Raw genomic sequence first — 21331 nt, 5'->3', positions numbered from 1 at the left:
GCGTCCGGTGTAGACAGACTTTGGGGCCGTTCACATGTCGCGGGTGGAAAACGCCAGTCGCACCACTTTCTCCTTCTTTCCAAAGCGCTCGGGACCTTGCGCTTTCGTGGCGTCTGCCATTGCTAAGCAACCGTGACCTGCGCTCTCTTCGACGACGTAGAAGTTTCAACAAAGGATAAATGGATTTCCAGAACTGAAAATCCCTTGCAATAGCTCTGCTACTAAATGTATTTAAAATGGGTAAATGTAAATGTCTCTGTACAGCTGTTGCGTCCGGTGTAGACAGTGTCTGTGTGTGAGCAAGGAAAACAATCAGCATAAATATAACGAGCAGTAGCCTATACGAAACATCGCACATCCTGTGATGTGACTATCGCAGATGCTCACATCGCAATATCGATGCTGAAACTATATATCGTGCAGCCCTAGTCTCCGTAACAGGATATGAAAAAACCAAAAAAAAAAAAAGTAAAATGATCCGTAACTACGGCGCGCTCTCTTCATTTTATCAAATTATCCTAATCACGTCGATTCATTTTACAATCCTGCTACTAATATGAAACAGTCTCGGCTTTCAAATTCTGTCAGTTTTATAGCAAACCTCATTGCACTTAATTAAATTTTCATACATATTCATATTTTTACTTAACCTGTCATCTTTATTAATGTGTGTTTCAATAAATCTGTCATGAAAACAAGTTATTACAACCACCGTGTATAAACGTTTATTTCAGCAACGGATTGAAGTAGAAGTTTATTTACTAAGTTTATATATAAAACTGCTTCATGTGCAATTTAAATGCTGTATAAATATGCAACTCAGTTTTTATTTGAATGTCGATTTTATTAAATTTGATGAATTAAATGACTATTTTAGGTTTCCGGCTAAATAAAAACTTTTCAATTTTGATTGCATTTCGGTGCATCACTAATGAGAACCGCTGGTCTGGAGCGCAGCATTGACGTGAATCTGAGCTGAGGTTCACACAGGTCTGCTTTCATTTGTTTTGCTCTTATCTCTCGCTGCGGTTTGATCCATCACGCTGTGGCCAGTAGATTCATATCAGCACCTCGGGGGATCTGTACGGACCATTAGCTCAGATCACAGATTACAGGCAAACATTAATTAAGTGTGGATTGTGACGAGGCTGTGTGTCCAGTGAAGTGCTCTTAATGAGTTCTGCCCATGAAATCCCCAGGCGCTGATCCTATCTGTCTGTCTGTCTCGGCTGTTTTAGGTAATGTCACGCTGGGAGGAATACATGAGTAAAGTGAAGCCAAAACCCGGCCGAGAGGTGAAGACGGAGGACGTGGCGTCACACTTTCCCTTCCATAAGTACTTCTCCAACGCTCCTCAGCCGGTGTTTAAGGGCCAGTCGTATCAGGACGACATGGACATCGCTGAGGGCTGCTATCGCCACATCCGCAAGATCTTCACCCAGCTGGAGGTAGGGCTGAAATTAGGGTAGATTTTTGTCCTACTCTGTACGTTTATAAAGACCACCATTCAAGTTTGGGGTCAACAAGTTTTTTTCAGCAAGGACACATTATATTTATCAAAAGATTTCGGTTTCAAATAAATGCTGTTCTTTTGAACTTTCTATTACATCTGTGAATCCTGAAAAATCAAATGTTCATCAACTCTAATATAAATTAAATATTGAGAAAATCGTCTTTAAAGTTGTCCAAATGAAGTTCTTAGCAATGCATATTACTAATCAAAAATTCAGTTTTGATATATTTACAGTAGGAAATTTACTAAATATCTTCATGGAACATGATCTTTACTTAAAATCCTAATGGTTTTTGGCATAAAAAAAAATCTATCATTTTGATCCATACAATGTTTTTTTTGGCTATTGCTAAAAATATACCCAAGCGACTTAAGGTTTTGTGCTCCAGGGTCACATGTAGTTTGCAGTAGAGGTCGACTGATTGAGGGGTTTTGCCGATTAATCGGCACCGATAGTTGATTGCTGGAACTATCGGCAAAAATCCATGCCGATAGTTTTCAGGGATGCATCCGTTGCTGGAGCGGCTGAGAAGAGTCTGCTGTCATTATACAGTGCGAGAGCGAGAGCGGCCTCTAGAGGCAGAAACCACTGACACCTCGTGCTGTTTTTGACACGTGAGGCTGCGCTGCATAGAGCGGGAAACCTCAGATGCGGATTTAAATGCAGCCAACAGAAAATCCTGCCGTGCCACAGAGCTCCATTAACATAGTTTTCCATTAAATTACATCATATTTGTCCCAAATCGTTGTTAATGTACATAATGACTTCACCCTAGGCTGTATAATTGTGTATTGTGTCTAATTGTGTATTTCTGTGGCTCTAATAAAGTATGCTTCATTTAGAGAGCTATAATATATATCATGCTTTCTCTTTCCGTTTGCCATTTATTTTTTAAACACTGCACTTCAAACTCATCTATGCCGCATTGTTCATTCTTGGAAGTAAACGTATGTCCATGTAGTGATTTAAATAAACCGTTTTGAATTGAACGTGATGCGCCTGATCTCCTAGACGCAGTGCTTTTGCCGAGTGTGTGACTAACATGTTTTGTTAATTTGATCAGATAATTATCAAGTGTTCTAAAACAGAAGCAAATAAAGTGTGAGAGTATACATGCAATATCCATATTTATGTAGGCTAATTTAAATGCTATGGCCTTTGTGTAGATATTTAAATTTGGCCATCTCTAAGCATGACTGCTGAAATTAAATGGTAGCGCTTTACAATAGGAGTCCATTTGTAACATTAAGATTCTGTTAACATTAGTTAATAAACTATTAACTAACTTTATGATCAATATAATAATTCAAATTTTTACAAAGTATGGTTCAGTACTTTCTATTAATAGCTAATAGTAATTGTAAAGCATTATTTTAGTTTTCGTTCAGCATCCATCGCTTGATTAATCAATATCGGCCAGAGTGGTCCAACCTAGCTATCGGTATCGGTAAAGTCCACTATCGTTTGCACGTATGTGCTCTGATCAGAGCTTGTTATAGTGTGTTCATCCATGAAGAGAAACCCATCAATAATAATCTCCCCCCTCTCTTTCTAAAGCCCATTATTCTGGCAAGCCCCTTTCTTTGATGCTGATTTCTCACCCTTTCATCCTTTGTGTTCATCTGCTGACAACAAAGACACGCTCCTGTAATAAAGTTGTGCGTCAGAGCCGTAGTGTGTCTGTGTTTGGGTCTGTCTGCTTGAGCATCGCTGTCTCTCAAGCGTCACTGCTGAAGACTCGGGGTTGAATAGTGGCCTCATCAAAATTGAATGCTTTGATGGGATTAATATTAATGCAGAAGGGCATCAAATATTAATTTCCCAGTGGATGCAGTCCTGAAAATATCCAGCTGGGTTAACCTCGCTTCACTGCACAGATTGAACAGAAACAGATACTTAATTTCTGCCTGTGCCGCCCATGCTGAGAGGAAACCAGAGATGCTTTTTCTGACAAATGACAGGAAGTAGAAAGAAACACAATCTCCTCCGCTAGACATTTAAACACCAACCTCACCTTGTGAAATTCATAGTCATTTAAAATATTGTGGTGACTCTCACATTTAAGCCTATAAGGCCTACTTTGTCATATTTGAAATGCAGATTTCTTTGCTAAAAAAAAGACATATTATTGAAGATGATGTCGAAAGCAAAAATGCTACAAAATGCACATCACATGTAGTGATAAAGTGTGACGTACTTGAACCAGAATGATCAAGAATCAAGTATTGGATTTCATTCAGCAAATGTGATGCATGCCGTTGTTTTCACTCATCAAAATGGGTTGTAACATAACCTTACTGACTCAAATAAACGTTTCTGTCTCTGTGTTATGCAGAATCCAGAGGACGGCTACAGTCGACTCAAACGCTGGATTATGATTGGTGATCATCATCAGTTGCCTCCTGTCATTAAGAACATGGCCTTTCAGAAATATTCAAACATGGAGCAGTCACTTTTTACTCGCTTTGTGCGTCTGGGTGTCCCTACTGTAGACTTGGACGCCCAGGGCAGAGCACGGGCCAGGTCAGTGGAAAGATGCTTTTAATACGTGCCCATGTGATGTCATTATTGGTTTTAGTGTGAAAGCTGCCTCAAAAGAATCATATAGGCTTGCTTGCATTAGATGAGTTTGTTTCTTCATCAGATTTGGAGAAATGTGTCATTGCATCACTTGCTCAGCAATGGATACCCTGCAGTGAATGGGTGCCGTCAGAATGAGAGGCCAAACAGCTGATAAAAACAGCACAATAAAAAAATATATATAATAATAATAATGCCAAAAGTACCTAACAAAATTACTAAAACACAACCTAAATTAAAAAGAACACTAGTGTAAGTATAAAAATAAAAGCTCATTCGAAATATTACATGCTGTAATAGTATATAAACATTCTAATAATCAGAAAAAAATACACACATTTTGTGTAAAATAAGATGCGATGCTTTAAAAAGCGGTTTAGTTAGATGGCTCTCTAGGTTTCAGAGCAGAGCTGTTCTGTCCTCAGATACATTTTTTGATGTGACGTGTCCTATTTTGACTCTCTCTCTCGTGTGTGTGTGTGTGTGTGTGTGTGTGTGTGGCAGTCTGTGTAACCTGTATAACTGGCGCTATAAGCAGCTGGGGAACCTCCCTCATGTTCAGCTCCAGCCCGAGTTCCAGACACCGAACCCTGGATTCACCTACGACTTCCAGCTCGTTAACGTGGAGGACTTCAACGGCGTGGGGGAATCTGAACCCAACCCATACTTTTATCAGGTGAGCTCCGTTATATGACATACAGGTGCGTCACAAGCGTTCCTTTCTTCCCTGAATCATCAAAAACAAGTGTCATTTTCAAAACACCTCAGAAATCGTCATTCATTATGTGGCGGAAATTACATTTGATACAATTTTGGAAGAAATGGCAGAACCTTTTGTCAGAATCTTTTCATAGCTAGAATTGTATTTATCTTAAATACAAATTAATTATTTCACTTTTTTTATGAAAGTGAATGACACAATAAAAAAAGTTATGTTCAGTTAAATAATATTTACTTTGATTTACGTAAGAATAACTCATGAAATGTTTTATTACAGTAAATATTTTAATTATGTGTATAAACAATTTTAGATTTAAAAGTTGATTTAAAAAATTGATTTCTTTTGTGCCATTTAATTGTTTTGTTTTTAGCTGAATGGAAAAAAACTAAACAAAAAAAAAACATTTTAGTGCAGTTATTTTTCATTTTAGATTTAAAAGTTGATTTAAAAAATTGATTTCTTTTGTGCCATTTAATTGTTTTGTTTTTAGCTGAATGGAAAAAAAACTAAACAAAAAAAAACATTTTAGTGCAGTTATTTTTCTAAAAATATATACAGTGGGGCAAAAAAGTATTTAGTCAGCCACCAATTGTGCAAGTTCTCCCACTTAAAAAGATGAGAGAGGCCTGTAATTTTCATCATAGGTATACCTCAACTATGAGAGACAAAATGAGAAAAAAAAATCCAGAAAATCACATTGTAGGATTTTTAAAGAATTTATTTGCAAATTATGGTGGAAAATAAGTATTTGGTCAATAACAAAATTTCATCTCAATACTTTATATACCCTTTGTTTGCAATGACAGAGGTCAAACGTTTTCTGTAAGTCTTCACTTGATGAAAATTACAGGCCTCTCTCATCTTTTTAAGTGGGAGAACTTGCACAATTGGTGGCTGACTAAATACTTTTTTCCCCCACTGTATATGTAATTGAAATCACACCATAGATATTGATCACTTTTTGTTAATTCTCTGGTTAATATTTTTATGATGGATTTTTTTCTGTAATTGACAGTTTGGATCTGGGACAAAAGGAAAAAAATCTTTATATAATGGTAAACTAGCAAAGATTTAATTAAAGGCATCTATAAACATTTCAATATGATCTTCATATACCAAAAAAGTAACATCCTCTTATGTTAAGTAGAGGAAAGATTAGGCCTAACTTTCATGACATGGGTTTTTGAGAAGCTCCTGAAACTCGGCATTGTTCATAAGTGATGAGCGTACGGCATGCAGTGTGCAAGTCACATGAGTGCGGCTATGTGCCCCGCTACTGTTTACTGGGGTCCTGGAGGGAAGTGTCCTCATTACAGTATCCATGCCAACACACTCACTCACTCACACACTCTCTCTCTCTCTCTCTCTCTCTCTCTCTCTCACACACTCACACTCACACACACACACACACACACGGCTCTAATGGGCCGTATGAATTAGCCTCTCACAGAGCAATAGGAAGGACATTGTTTGCGCAGTCAGTGCTTGCAGCTGCTGAAGAAGCGTCTCTTATTAGTAGGTTAGTACCCTTATTAGTGTCCTACTGGAGCTGTTGCCATATCAGCAGTGCTCTGTTAGGTAAAGTTTAAGCTCAGAGCTGTTCCACCTACAATTTCAACCCATAGGTTTAGCCTTTTTCTTTTTTTTTGATAGTCAAATTAGGTCAAGAGAAGGGTTCAATTTAGTTTTGCATATATTTTTTTTTAGATTATTTGTAATACTTCACAATTGGTAAAGATTATTGACAATTAAATTTTTAAATAAAGCATTGCGTCATCACTGGTATGGTGTTGCATAATGATCAAACATTTTTAGTCAAATTAGAAAGTAGTTAGAAATTAGACTTGCATGTTCCTGTTAGGGTTTTCTGGTTTTACTATTCCTGTAGTCAAATGCAGTGCTTTTTGACCGTGTAACTTTTATTGCAATTGTAAAGGCCATTGCACAGTGAGTCCGAAATGTTCACGAGTTAAAGAAAAAAAAACACATTTAAATACTGCCTCCGAAACTTTCATCCGTCATAAAAAATTTAGATTTGTTGTTGAGGGTGATTGGCAGACGGACTCACTAAAGCGTGTAAAGGTCCTACTGGCTGAGTACAAACCAAATAAATAGACGACTGCCATTTGGACACATTTAGTTTATGAGCATTCAAGACTGCAGAACAACAATCTCATTGACGTAATGAAGACTATTCTTCTGTGGTTCACTGGAAGAGACTGGATTTAAAGGAGTCATCATTTACTTTGTGGAACAAAAACGAGAAATTTAGTTAATTGGAATACATTGGAAGTTAATGAGGCTATAAAATTGGTCCGTGATCAATTTCAGAGTCTTCTGAGGTCATATGATTAATTTTTTTAGCCTGATATCGTAGGTCTCCTAACATCTCATGTTTTCAATGGATGAAAAAAAAAGTCATGAGTTTGTAGTGACCAGTGGTATTTTTACTCGATATTTACATTTGTCAAATATCTGTACTTTATCAGAGTGTTTTTTATTTTGGTAAACTTTTATTTCGCAACATTTCAGAGCATAATGTCGCACTTTTGACTCCACGACATTTCATAAAAACATATCGTGGAGAAATCGACAGAAGCGTTAGTGATGTCGAAATCGTGAACCAGCTGATTCTTTTCAGTAAACCTGTTGAATCGGTTCGCATATCGCACCGAATGATTCATTCGCGAATTAGACCGTTTCAATTGCAGCCGTTCTTGAGTCAACAACTCACTGATTCAATCTGATCAGAGTGAGTTCAGTGAATTGTTCATGACTGACTCGAAATGAACCAAGAGCTGATGGCGTGAAAAGTTAATAATGCAGAGTTTAGTATTAATGATTGTAAATGAAAATCGTATTTAGGTCTTGACTGTCAGTTTTCTGTGAATTAAACCTGCTGTAAAAAGGTCAGATCAATACATATTCAATATCTTTATCCACAAATCTAAGTTTAAATATATAGTTCAGTCATGAAACTCTAGATGGCGCAGGCTGACTGGTTGTTAATGCAACTGATGATATTCAGAGAGTTAAGTGACTTGGCACAAGCTGATTGGTTCATGCTGCATATGCAGCCAATGAGCTTACTGCCTTGCATTTATATGGCTGGCTAGCACTCACTTGAGATTCCTGCAGCGCGCTTTCATAGTTCTCTGAAACCCTCCACCTTCCCTAGCTCCACCTGTATAGATCTGCTACGGGGTTATTTTATATGCTATTTGTGCAGCAGCAGTATGTCTTAAATACTCACGGCACCGTATCGCCACATGCATTGGCAGTAGCAAGTTCCTGTACTTGCTTGCAGCAGCAGCAATAATCTACAACTACAGCAATAACCAACAGCAGCAGCGTAGCAGGTCTGTTCCGCCAAGACCAAATACATCCATCACCATGCTAAAATCTTCAGAGAGTTGTCATGATTTAACTACATTAAGAGTAAGAAAAGAGAAAAATCCCTCAATGCATTTGTCTTTCAGATTCTTAAAATACTTGCTTTTTTTTTTCTTTGTTCCCTTTTTTACGATATTTCTTTGTATGCTTAACATACATTTGTTTTAATTTCTTAGTAATAATAATTATTTTAATAAATACTTCTAATTTAATAAAAATGCACAAATAAATTTGATATTCAAAGTCGGCTTTCCCACCCCTAGAAATACACATTTCATTGATCAGTACTTTTTACATTTAATACTTAAGATTAAAATAAAGTGCTTTCATTTTACTTGTTCAATACAAAAATTACTTAAATACTTACTGGGTCAGAATTCTGTTAGGTTATCTGTACTTTTATTTGATTTGACTGCTTTGTGCACCACAAGTAATGACAAATGAGGGTGAGTAGAATTTCATACTATATATATATATATATATACACATACATCTAGGGCTTCGATTTTTCCCTTGAAATTGTAATTGCGATTTTTACAATTATCTCAATTTAGATTGATTGAATGTTGTTTATACCATTGTTTGAAGTAACTGCATGCCATATTTTTATTTGAAAATAAGCTGAAAACACTAACTGAAAATATATAAGTCTCAAATGTCAACTATATTGGATTGGTTTATTCTTTAAATAAAAAAGTAAAAATGTGCATGGTATTATAATATTAAAACTATGGAAAAACCCTTTTTGGATCTTCAAAAGATCTTCCTTTGTGTTCAACAGAAGAATGAAATTCTGCAGGTTTGAAACAACATGAGGTTGAGTAAATTACAATTTTCATTTTTGGCTGAACTTTAAGATATGAAAGGTATTTTGATTGAATCTGTGTCAGCAGCGTATTAAATCTAATAGGATAGTGCAGGGGTGGCGAACGTCGGTCCTGGAGTGCAGCAGCCCTGCAGAGTTTTGCTTCAACCCTAATCAAACACACCTGAACAAGCTAATCAAGGTCTGAAGGGTTACTAGGAAGCTACAGGCAGGTGAGATTTTATTAGGGTTGGAGCTGATCTCTGCAGGACTTGAGTTCGCCATCCCTGGCATAGTGCATAAGGCCTGTAGCAGACTCATTTTCTTTTGCAGGGGTTAAACTGCTTGCTCTGCTGAAGATGAGATCAGCTCAGTCCTTTATTAGCATTTAACACTTCAGTACAGAAATGGGCCAGTCTCACTCGAGTATGCGCGGCATGTATTGAGCGGGCACTGAGCACGTGTGCACGCTCCTCGAGACTCGCTGATGAATTTCACATCGGACACCATCTGCTGAGAGGAAGAGATCCAGCCACCGAGACCGAGGAAGAACAGAATGATAATGAGACGCCAGCCTGTTTTAACACGCAGCCACAAGAAATCAAATATCTGCTGTAATGTCATGAGCAGATCCAGACAGACTGCTGGGCTGGTTTTGGGGAGAACTCCGTTTCAGCACATCAGTGTAAAACAGCTGACCACTCCACAGTCATAGCAGGAATACTGTGCTTTACAACTGCTTTCTGTGCAGCACGCGCACACACACCGCTCTCTCTCTTGCGCGCGCGCGCACGCACACACACCGCTCTCTCTCGCTCACACGCACGCACACACACACACACACAATGCGCAAAACTCCGCATTTGAGCAATCAATAGCAAATACTTAAACTAATAACAAAACAGTAGCTGATTCTGAATTACCTCCTCTCCTAGGTTCACGAAACGGTCGTCCATAAAATGCATTGCTGTTCTGTTGTAAGTCATCTTAAAGATTCCTAAATGCATCTACTTTCGGAAGGCCAAATAAAGTGCTTTTGCTTTCACCTAGAAACACACAGGGTCTCCCTGACATGGCTGCTTCAACGCCTTCTTTCTTTGTGTGCACATTTGGGCGGCATTATGCAAATATTTCCACATAGTGAGGTAGATATGTGGGGGCGTGTTAGAACGAGCCGTTTTAGGGGGGCGTGGCAGAGTCTTAACTTTGATAAAGAATATCTCTTTGGTTTCGAGGCTTTAGTCTTTGCAACTTCAGGGATCTTATCTCTGCACAATCAGCTTGTAACACTCCAAAGAGAAAGGAGAACTTGAAATCGCATCATATGACCCCTTTAAAAAACCCTTGCTACGTGTACTGCGTTAAGCTAACCAAGACTTCTTACAGCACTTAGGCTACATATGTCTATTCTCCTCATTTGTAAGTCACTTTGGATAAAAGTGTCTGATAGATGACAATGTAAATGCAGATGTACTTTATATCGCTAGCCCTCTGAATTAAGACAGCAGCACACTTGCCAGTCCTGCTCATGGTATCATCTCAATATTGTACAATATTACACCATTTAGCATTAGTCTTGTGTTTGTTTTAAATGTGTCGAATCAAATGGAGAAAATCAAATATTAACTTCCTTCCGTCTTGACATTATTGCCGTCACAGATTTCCAGGTGTGTTCATGTAAGACGTCGTCCACAGATCCAGTTTCAGCTGAGGAGCGCAAATTTCCTCGAGGCCCAAAAGCACGGTGTGATTAAAAGAAAGATTTTATTACTTGAAGATACGAGGGAGTATATGAAATGTAACAAATGAAAGAACTTATCTGAGTTTCTGAGCGAAAGGAAGAGTCCTGTTGACTTGATCACATTCTGAGATACACACACGTTCTCTCCTTTGACACTCGGATGTGAATTAGTTTCGATCATGGTTTCAACGGGATGAAGTGACAGTCCATAACGTCAGAAATCTAGATCTGATCAGACAGTATAGTGTGCAAATCTAACTAGCACTAAACCAGTGCAGAGGAGCTCATGCTCTTCAGTTCAAATAAAGGCTCATTAAACTGGGAAAAGAGCCACTGAGTCGCTTATATAACAGACTGCCCTTTGTCTTGTAGGTGACCACAGTGGACAGGTTCCAGGGTCAACAGAACGATTACATCATCCTCTCGCTGGTCCGCACCAAAGCCGTAGGACATTTGAGGTGAGCACTTCCTGTGGCTGTTTGATTATCATTAAAATATGTAGTTTAAAGTAACAAAAACCACATATGACTTATTTAAAACCATCTAATTCTGGTTTAAAGATGTGGTTAAATGTAGCAAAATCAGTGTTATAATAATACTAGATTATGTTAATTTTAGTTTAAGGTTTAGTAATGTTGTATTTTTATTTGTCATTTAGTTTTTAAATATGTCCATATTACTTTTTATTTCAGTTTTGTTAAGTTAAACTAAATGAGAATGAGATGCTTTGCCTTGGAAACTAGCTGAAATTAAATTTGTTATATTATTATATGACAATATTATAATATATATGTGTCCCTGGAGCACAAAAGCAGTGTTGAGTCGCTGGGGGATATTTGTAGCAATAGCCAACAATACATTGTATGGGTCACAATTATAGATTTTTCTTTTATGCCAAAAATCATTAGGATATTAAGTAAAGATCATGTTCCATGAAGATATTTTGTAAATGTCCTACCATAAATATATCAAAACTTAATGTTTGATTAGTAATATGCATTGCTAAGAACTTCATTTGGACAACTTTAAAGATGATTTTCTCAATATTTAGATTTTTTTGCACCCTCAGATTCCAGATTTTCAAATAGTTGTATCTCAGCCAAATATTGTCCTCTCCTAACAAACCATACATCAATGGAAATATTATTTATTCAGCGTTCAGATGGTGTATAAATCTCAATTTCGAGAAATTGACACTTAAGACTGGTTTTGTGATCCAGGGTCACATATTATACAAGTTATGAAAACGTTTTTATGGTTTTACTTGACTATAATACCCATCACTTTTTAAAATTGACCAAGGCATATTTAAAGCTGTTGTTTAAAAATATTAGCTACACATAACAATTAAATAATTCATTAATTAATCATTTCTAAAATGTTTTTTTAAATATAAAAATTGTATTTTTAAAATATAAATATTAACTGAAATAAAATAAAATGTTAAAAATTTAAAGTTATTATTTCAGCTAGTTAAAAGTTCTCGTTTTCGTTTAGTTTTAGTTCAAGGACTACAATATCTAAAATTAATAAATAAAAATAATGAAATAAAATAAAAAATAATAAATTCTATATTGACGTTAAAACAAAAAATTATAAAAACAATAAAATGACTAAAACTGAAGTGTAAACAATATAAAAGTCAAATCAAATTCAAAATAATAACAAAAACTACAATAGTATGTTAAAATAACACTACTCCACAGATCTGTTCTCGGAAGTGACTGCTGTTTTCTGTCTTTCCTCAGAGATGTGCGGCGTCTGGTTGTGGCCATGTCTCGTGCGAGGCTCGGCCTCTACATATTTGCTCGAGTGTCTCTTTTCCAGAACTGCTACGAGCTGACGCCAGCCTTTAGCCAGCTGACCGCCCGACCCCTGCAGCTGCACATCCGGCCCCATCAATACTACAGCTCTGTGAGTACAGCCGGCGCGTCACACCTCAACATGGCTCTCGGCTTGCTGGAGAAATCGGGATTTTTGCGATAGTTTCGAAAATCAATCCGTTGCAAAAGTTATATTAGTGCCTTATTATATTATTATAATTAGGGATGCACCGATACTGGTATTGGTATCGTGCACAGATACTGAGTACAGATACTGGCCTCCTGTACTCTTACTCGTACTCGTTAAAATGCCCCGATACCAAACGCCGATACCACACAGCATGTGATAAGCGCCATATTCAAACAAAGAAACACCGATAACAGAACAACAGACAGCAGAAAGGAGTTTGTTTGAGCTGCGTGCGCTGAGCTAAAGATGATCACCGGTAAACTGAAGCGCTCTTTTAACTTAACCAAACGCATTCTATACGAGATAAATCAGATATATATCAAATAAACACAATATTACAATGTACAATTGCACAAAAGGCTGCAAACGAACAGCGCGCATCTGAAGTGTCTCTGAAGGAAATAATGCATTATTTATCGGCTTTAAGATATCGGCAACATTTTCTTATCGGGCCGATACCGATAACAGAAAAAATTAGCATTTATCGGCCGATACCGATATGGTGGCCGATATATCGTGCATCCCTATTTATTTTTAACCTTAGGCATAAATGACTTTCTGGCGAAAGTGAATCTAGCAGCCTGTGTGAAATGCACTAGGCTGTACTACTGTCCTCTCATTCTGCATCAGTACAAATACCTGCACACGTTGCGCGTGCTTTGCTTGCTTGAGTGTTTCTGCATTATATGAGTGGCTTTGGAATATAAATCACAGCACGTTTCAGATGGAAAAACGTGACTTCTGTTTCTGAAAATATCACATTTAGGAGATTTATAGCGAGTGAGAGAGAGCGCACACTTCTGTTGTGTGATCTTTGATGTTCACTCTCTTAGCACACGCATTTTTTGGATTAAAACTAAATCATAAAAATAAGACCATTCATAGGGGCATTCACTATAAACATCATTTATTTTTAGGGATGCACCGATATGAACATTTTGGCCGATAACTGATAATTCTTTATTTTTGAAAGCCGATAACCGATATGTTGGCCGATAAATCTATATCCAAATTGTTATGCATAATTAAGTGTGAAAATAACCGAAGGATATACAGTCAAACCAAAAATTATTCAGAGACGGATATAATTTTTTATATTTTTTTTACTAGTGGGTTACAGTCCATTTATGTAAGTGAGGATAGCAAAATAAAGTAAACTCTGACAAATCATACCCAAAAATTCTTCATACAGTGGACTACCAGTAAAATGTATACAAATTTGGGTCCAAAAATTATTGAGACCGAGTTGTTGACCGAGAAGTTGAGGTTTGCATGAAGCTGTGTGACAGCACGCGCAGGAGACTACAGGCTGTCATTGAGGCTAAGGGCTGCCCGACTAAGTATTGATAGTTGTGTAAATACTGTCATACTAACAGCTGTCTGAATTTTTTTGGTTGATTGTAATCTATTACATACCTTTCTATCAAAATTATCTAACATTATCAAGCTGAATTTGTTCTGACACAGTTTAACTCTGAGTTCTTGTCATATTTTATTACCATTTTCTAAACTATAGCAAATAAACTGTGATAATGTGAGAAATGTTGAAGGTGTCTGAATAAATGTTGGTTTGGCTGAATCTGTTTGATAAATTAAGTTTACCAACTAACATTATACATACCCTTTTGGTTTCTGTACCCAATATTTAAAAGATATACAAATGCAATAAAAATATCGGTATCGGCAAGTACCAAAAATAAAAGTATCGGTATCGGGCGAGTACTGGAAAAAGTGGTATCGGTGCATCTCTAATTATAATATAATATTAGTCACATAGCAGAACTGCAAAAATAAAGCATATTTTCAAATAACTTTTGCAAACACCCTTGCGCTCATCTTGCACTTTTTATTTGTACTGCTTTATCTGGGGTTTGACAGCAAAGAGCTAACATGTGACCCTGCAGCACAAAAGCAGTGTTGAGTCGCTGGGGGATATTTGTAGCAATGGCCAACAATACATTGTATGGGTCAAAATTATACATTTTCTTTTATGCCAAAAATCCTGATCAGGTGGTCAAGAACATGCCGGAGATGGCTAACCTGGTTTACAACATGTACATGCACATGATTCAGAGCATGCAGCAGCACAGACAAGTAAGTGTGCTGGTGTTTGCAGAGACGTTTCTGACGTATAATGCAGAGCTTTAAACAGCTCGGACGTGTGAGCAACTATCCTTGAATAGAGCACAAAGGGGTGTCACATGACTTTAAGCAATTAAAAATGTATTTGTTGTCTCTCTTGTATACGACGATAAATGATCCAGTGTGTTGCAGAGCGACTTAACTCCTGCTGAGTGATTCAGTCTTATTTTGATTTTATCCGTCTTAAACCCCAAACAGACCAATTTTGGTAATTATATTGTGAAATTTGCAATAGAAAATTAAGCAGCTCATATAATATATAGTTTGAGCTCCTGAGGTTATCAGACAACATTCTTTAAAGGTTAAGCACTTAAATGACAATAAAAATTGCTTCAAGCCCGATTTTGTAGCATTTGTAAAAATGACACACTGCAGGTGAACACGAGTATGACATTCTGAAGGAAATAGACAGATGGTCTGTCTGTTGTAGTTTGGATCTTGTTTTGAACGTCAGAGCCTCATGCTAATTAAACTGCTGCTTTGCTTCACTCATTGGCTGAATTCACATGTGATGCAGCTGTGCTTTTCAATGCTGTCAGATTTTCTGTCTTGAATAAATGAGAATCAAAGAAGATCCCAATGGGACCTTTTGGGTTTTGAGCCCAGTTTGGGTCAGTTTTTGTAGTGTAATTCAATTTTCAGTTGGAAGTTCATAAAAAATGTAATTGTTATAGATGTTTTGTTTTGATTTTAACGCAACTCATGTCAGAGGCAGAGCAAGTTATTTGCCATTCTGACTTTGAATTTCCATTCACATGATTTGTGCAAATCCAGTAATGCATAACTGAAGGGAACTGACTTTAAAGACGATTTAACTGCATTTTGCATGTTGTGTGATGCTCAATAAAGTAGTGCTTCTAACTTTGTGTAAAGAACTAACTGGGGTAACTACTGTATTTCTGCATTTCTTACTGCCAGAGAATGAATTTGCATTTTCATTCAGCCCATCTGCTGTTTTTGTTCTGACCGGTTAAATGCATAACAAAAATAGTCAATGATTATGCTTAAATATTAGGTTTATATAAACTTTTTTTTGTCAAATTTTCAAATTTTGTTACAAAATATAGTTTTTACACTCATTTTAGGGTTTATAATGTTAATATAGACATTGGTGTTGTTTCAAAGCAGTAAATGAGTAAAAATTTTATAAGTCATGTTTTATGAAGAGGACAATATTACAGATGCAGGCGAATGCATTGCAAGTTAACACTGAGATGCTGAAAAATTAAGATGCATCAAAAATTGTAACTCAAAGGAGCAGCACTGGGGATCCTTTCTGTCAAATGGTACGGTGTCTGATTCATACGTTATGTTTGATTTACGGTTTAATGGTTCATTTACTGCTTCTCTCTCTGCAGCAGCAGCAGCAGCTCCTGGATCCTCCTCGTCAGCTGCTGAGCTCAGAGGAGCCCATGGAGGCCGATGAGGAGCGTCCCGAGACTCCGAGTGAAGAGCAGCAGCCGACGGCCATAAATGTGATTTAACCTTTAATGCGGATTTAAAGTGTTTTATTTGTAGTGTTTCATCAGCTTGCAGAATGGGTTTTGTAAATGGTCTCATTAAAAGCTGGACATTTGGAACAAAAGCATACAAGTTTGCGCCACTCCAGAGCAGAAAGTACTGACACAGCAGCATGAGACTGATGTGATTTCCTTAATCCAGCCGTGGCTTTTACTGTCAGTTATTGCAGTAGACAGACCGCACGCTGATCACATGCCTTCTAGTTTGTCCATTTTGGCATTTTATGAACTTTTTTTTTTTAAATACCATTAAACCTACCATTTAGTGCATAAAAGTCAAAGTAAGTCAAAATACTTTTGTAATTATGAAATGCCCTGTTTTTTCTTTTCCTTCGGAAGCCCACATTTTCAATGGCATTGCAGTAAAAAAAATTAATTTAAAAAAGTGTAAAAACAGCATTACTATCAGTTAAATATCAAAATGAGGAGTGGGGTAAGATGTGCCACTTTTTACTCCGTCATTTAAGCAAAGAGAAATCACATGAAGGTAAAATGATTGCACCTAAGTATATTTCAGTGTGTCTGTAATAAACTGAAATGATTCCAAAGTGTATGTTTGCTGCAAGTTCATGACCATTTTTTTTTAAAGTTTACAAAATGTTTTTCATCACAACAAACCAGTGCATTATATATAAACACCGTTAAAATAAGGTTTAAAAATAAAAAATGCTTCTGCAGTATTTATTAATAACAGGTAATGTTAATTTCAATATTTACAAACACATTTTTAAAATCCTAACCTGTATAATTAGTTAATGCACCGTGAACTAACAACTGTTTTCACTTAACAAATTAACTGATGAAATACTGCGTTATTATTGCACTTGCTCACCATCAGTGTTGCAGGAACTGTTGTGAGGCCTGATGTCGTTCCTGATCATCCCTTTGAAAGCTGGTTTCTCCATCCAGCGCTCTCTCCGATGCTCTGAAGGAATTTGACCACCTCTGTGAGATTTACATCCAGATGTACTCAAGCTCAGGCCATCTAAGTTAAAGTTTTTCTTCATCAGGTTTGTAGAAATGTAGCATTGCATCAGTGTCTCAGCAATGGATGCTCTGCAGTGAATGGGTGCCGTCAGAATGAGAGTCCAAACGGCTGATAAAAACATCACGATAATCCACACAACTCAAGTCCATCAGTTAATGTTTTTAACTTTAAACCATTGCTTCTGGACTGAATATGAGTCCATAATCCATAATAATGCTTCCTCCAGTGAAAAAGTCCATCTGCTGTTGTCTCTCACATCAAACTCCAGCCACATGTGTGTTTAGAGCCGTTTTGTTTTGGCTTGTAAACAGTGCTTGATCTGTGCAGATTTCTCTCCTGATTCAGACCAGAACACTTTTTCCACTGGAGGAAGCGTTATTATGGACTCATAAGCAACAGTTTGAAGATAAAAACGTCTTGATGGATTTGTTTCAGCTTTTGTCTTCTCCAGATGTTAACTGATAGACTGGAGGGGTGTAGATTACTTGTGATGTGTTTATCAGCTGTTTGGACTCTCATTCTGACGGCACCCATTCACTGCAGAGCATCCATTGCTGAGACAGTGACGCAATGCTACATTTCTCCAAATCTGGTGGAGAAACGCTCTCAGGCCATTGGAGAGGTAGATGAGATTGTGTAGATTTCTGCAAATTGTAATTTTCCGGGTGAACTGTCCCTTTAAGGGAGTGATGCATCTGATCTCACTCTCTCCTAATTACTGCTCTCATTAGCACTGAAACTCTATTGCAGTGATGTATTAATATTCTGAAGGCAGGAGTGTGTCTGCATCCTAATTAAAACCCAAATTCTTCCTCTGGAGAACAGCGCTGCTTGGTAAAGTGACTTTGAAAAAAAGAGTTGCGTGTGAATGAAATGTTAAAAAGCTGTGTTTGGTATTCCTGCAGCAGAGGATGTCGTGCGGCTCGTGTTTCTGGGGCATCGTCTGGCTGCTGGTGCTGCTGGTTCTCGGCTGGCCCTTGAGCATTATGCTGGGGGGTCTGTACGGCCTCGTCGCCCCTCTCACCGTCTGCCTGGGTCTGGACCGGCTGGCCGACTTGCTGATGGAGGGGGCCAATCTGGGCAGAAAGTGTGCCCAGAACATGCGGCACGGCAAAGCGCTGTGCTGAGACCAATAGCCAAGAAGAGTGCTCAGCCTCCACATCTCTTCACTTCAGCTGTATTAATAGTCAACATGTTTTTGACAGTTTACTGTGCCTTTGATTCTCTGTGACTAGAACTTGATGCTTTCTTAAAGCCTTAGTATCACTTTCTTGCTTCCTCTCTGTATCTCTTTCTCTTAGGCTGTTTGAATATGAAAAATGACAGTCTTCTGGTACTGATGTCTGAGTTCACAATGTTGAAACACATGAGTATACTTATATTACAAGAAGAGTTTGTTAAACTCTCTTCTCTAGAGACTTCATGAGACCTTTGTGCGGTCCAGGACGCAAGATGCAGTTCTTCAAAACCAGCCGCTGAGTCTCCATACAGGCCATAAAAGAGTCCATTTCAGGTCAAGAAAGTGCAGAAGAAAAGTTTGTATCGGTGCATTATTCTGTTTAAGTCGATTTGCCAACAGTCTGATAGAAAAACAATCTGTACTGTCATGTCAAATACTTATATTTAGAACCGCAGCATTCCCATTATTCTCACAGATTAATGAATAAACTGATTTTCAGCTCCATGTACTGCAGCATTATACTTAACTAAAACTTTTGTTACTTGAAATAAACAAAATTATATATATTATTTTATATATATATATAAATTTTTTTCTGAGTGCATTTTCTTTTAGTTTAACTTGATGTACTAAAATAAGCAAAACCTGAAAAAAAATATGAAAACTTAATAAAAATGTGAAAAATAGCAAAATTACTGAAACTAAAATTGCACTGATCTACTGAGGAAACATGAAATTTGTGATTTGCACACCACACGTGTATTAAATGCAACAGTCATTTTATTTTTCTATATATATATATATATATATACATACGGTTTATATATATTCTTTGTTATTGAATTCATGGCTGCTGAAAAGTGGAAAGACTGTAATATCCTGAAGATCCCCTGATTTTAATAATGATTCAATAAATGTCTGATGGTGATAAGACGTCAAGCTGTGAAACGTTGTGGAGAAAGAGAGAAAAAAAATACATGAAGCTTTCTTAAAAAAAAAAAAAATGCAGTCAGCCTTTAGTTTAGGGGTCAATTCTCACTATATGTTACAAAAACAAGTTTCTTTCCATTCTGTCACTGATGGAGTTTTGGTTCCTCTGGCTTGCTTAGTTGGGGACACTTAATTTCCAGCGATATTGTCGACTTGATTGCACAGATACTATTTAAACTGAATTGAGCTGGATGGCTTTTGCCTTCATAAACTCCTGATTACTGCTTATTAATATTTATTAAGGTAGTTGTTAAGTTTGGGTATGGGGGAGATATTAAAAGATCTAAAATGTCATCATGCAGAATAAGGCATTAATATGTGTTTTACAAGTCAACAGCCATTTATGTTAGTCACATGCATGCTAATAAGCAACTAGTTAATAGTGAGAATTGATCCCTAAACTAAAGTGTTACCAAAATGATTTCTTTCTTTTTTTTAAGTTTGATATGCAAGTACTGAGTGATGCTCTGAGGGCAGGTTGTTTTAGGAGTGATGATGAAATAGTACATTTGTGTTGAGAATAGTAATTATCTCTGATTTTTAAATCTGTCTGTCTGTCATTCTATCTATCCAGCTATCTATATGTCTGTCTGTCTATGTCTCTCGTTCTAACTGTCATTCTGTCTACTATCGTTCTATCCTTCCATCTGTTGGTCTGTTAATAAACAATTTTTATATTGTTAATACTGTGATGACCGCACAAGTCCCAGTTCCTCTGTTTGTGCACAGCGTCTCTCTCTCTCTCTCTCTCTGTCTCTCTGTCTCTCTGTCTCTGTCTCTCTCTCTGTCTCTGTGTCTCTCTCTCTCTCTCTCTCTCTCTCTCTCTGTCTTTGTCTCTTTTCCTCCCAACAGTCCTGAGGGGAACCTTCACCAGCCAAAATGGCCTGGTTCAAGTTTGTGCTGGCAGCACGGGCCGTACGCACAGGGCTGCCTCGCTGCGTGCGGTGGAGGAAGCACATTTGACAGCCGCTGTGTTTGGACTCGCCCTCTAAATATTTCATTTGTGTGTGAGATCAAGGATGGAAAAAGGCCTGAATGCCTAGATGAGCTTCTGCCATATGTGATGAACCCCACACTGCTTTTCTCATTTAACCCTCACATTGAACAACCGTCTTAACTGAGTCTGTGAGGATTCATGTCAATGTTCTTAAGTTTGTTATTGCATCAGTATTATTCAGCAATGATTGTTTGAAAAAGACCAGCATTTTGGTGTATTTGTGAAATGTGAAACTAAAATCATTCAATAAATTAATGAAACTGTCAGAATAGCACTTTGATGGAAGGTCATTCTCAAAAGCTACCAATACAACATCTTTAGCAGATGCTATTACCACAATTACAAAATAAATCAATGCTAATGGCGTTTATTTTAAAGATATCAAGCATGCTACAAAGACTTGAGGTGATAATTGATAAAGTGTTAAAAAATGAAGACATAAAATGTTGACACATTTTGTCTTCAAAAAGTATCCTATCAATGCAAATGGCATTTATTTTAAAGGGGTCATATGATGCTATTTTAAAGATCATTATTTTGTGTATTTGGTGTAACAGAATATGTTGACATGCTTTAATGTTCAAAAAACACATTATTTTTCAAATACTGTACATTATTGTAGGTCCTCTATGCCCCGCCTCTCTCAAACGCTTCGTTTTCTACAAAGCCCCTCCTTCCGACAAGCGCAGTCTGCTCTGATTGGCCAGCTGACCCAGTGCATTGTGATTGGCCGAACACCACAAGCAC

The 21331-nt window shown here is 37.3% G+C and overlaps 1 protein-coding gene across 1 annotated transcript in view; it reads left to right on the top strand.

Moving 5' to 3' along the window:
* The window catches only part of aqr (aquarius intron-binding spliceosomal factor), a 57135-nt gene extending 38591 nt beyond the window's left edge, over positions 1–18544 (top strand). Inside the window, exons 25-32 of the mRNA XM_016250442.1 lie at positions 1239–1448; positions 3850–4037; positions 4599–4770; positions 11127–11212; positions 12503–12679; positions 14759–14861; positions 16268–16384; positions 18323–18544. Of these exons, the coding sequence (XP_016105928.1) occupies positions 1239–1448; positions 3850–4037; positions 4599–4770; positions 11127–11212; positions 12503–12679; positions 14759–14861; positions 16268–16384; positions 18323–18544 (1275 nt within the window). The remainder of the gene's footprint in view (positions 1–1238; positions 1449–3849; positions 4038–4598; positions 4771–11126; positions 11213–12502; positions 12680–14758; positions 14862–16267; positions 16385–18322) is intronic.
* The last annotated feature ends 2787 nt before the right edge of the window (positions 18545–21331 follow it).

The sequence above is a fragment of the Sinocyclocheilus grahami genome, unplaced genomic scaffold, assembly GCF_001515645.1.
Source record: "Sinocyclocheilus grahami isolate Dianchi unplaced genomic scaffold, SAMN03320097.WGS_v1.1 scaffold989.1, whole genome shotgun sequence".
Classification (NCBI taxonomy): Eukaryota; Metazoa; Chordata; class Actinopteri; order Cypriniformes; family Cyprinidae; genus Sinocyclocheilus; species Sinocyclocheilus grahami.
This window is presented reverse-complemented; position numbering and strand designations above follow the sequence as displayed.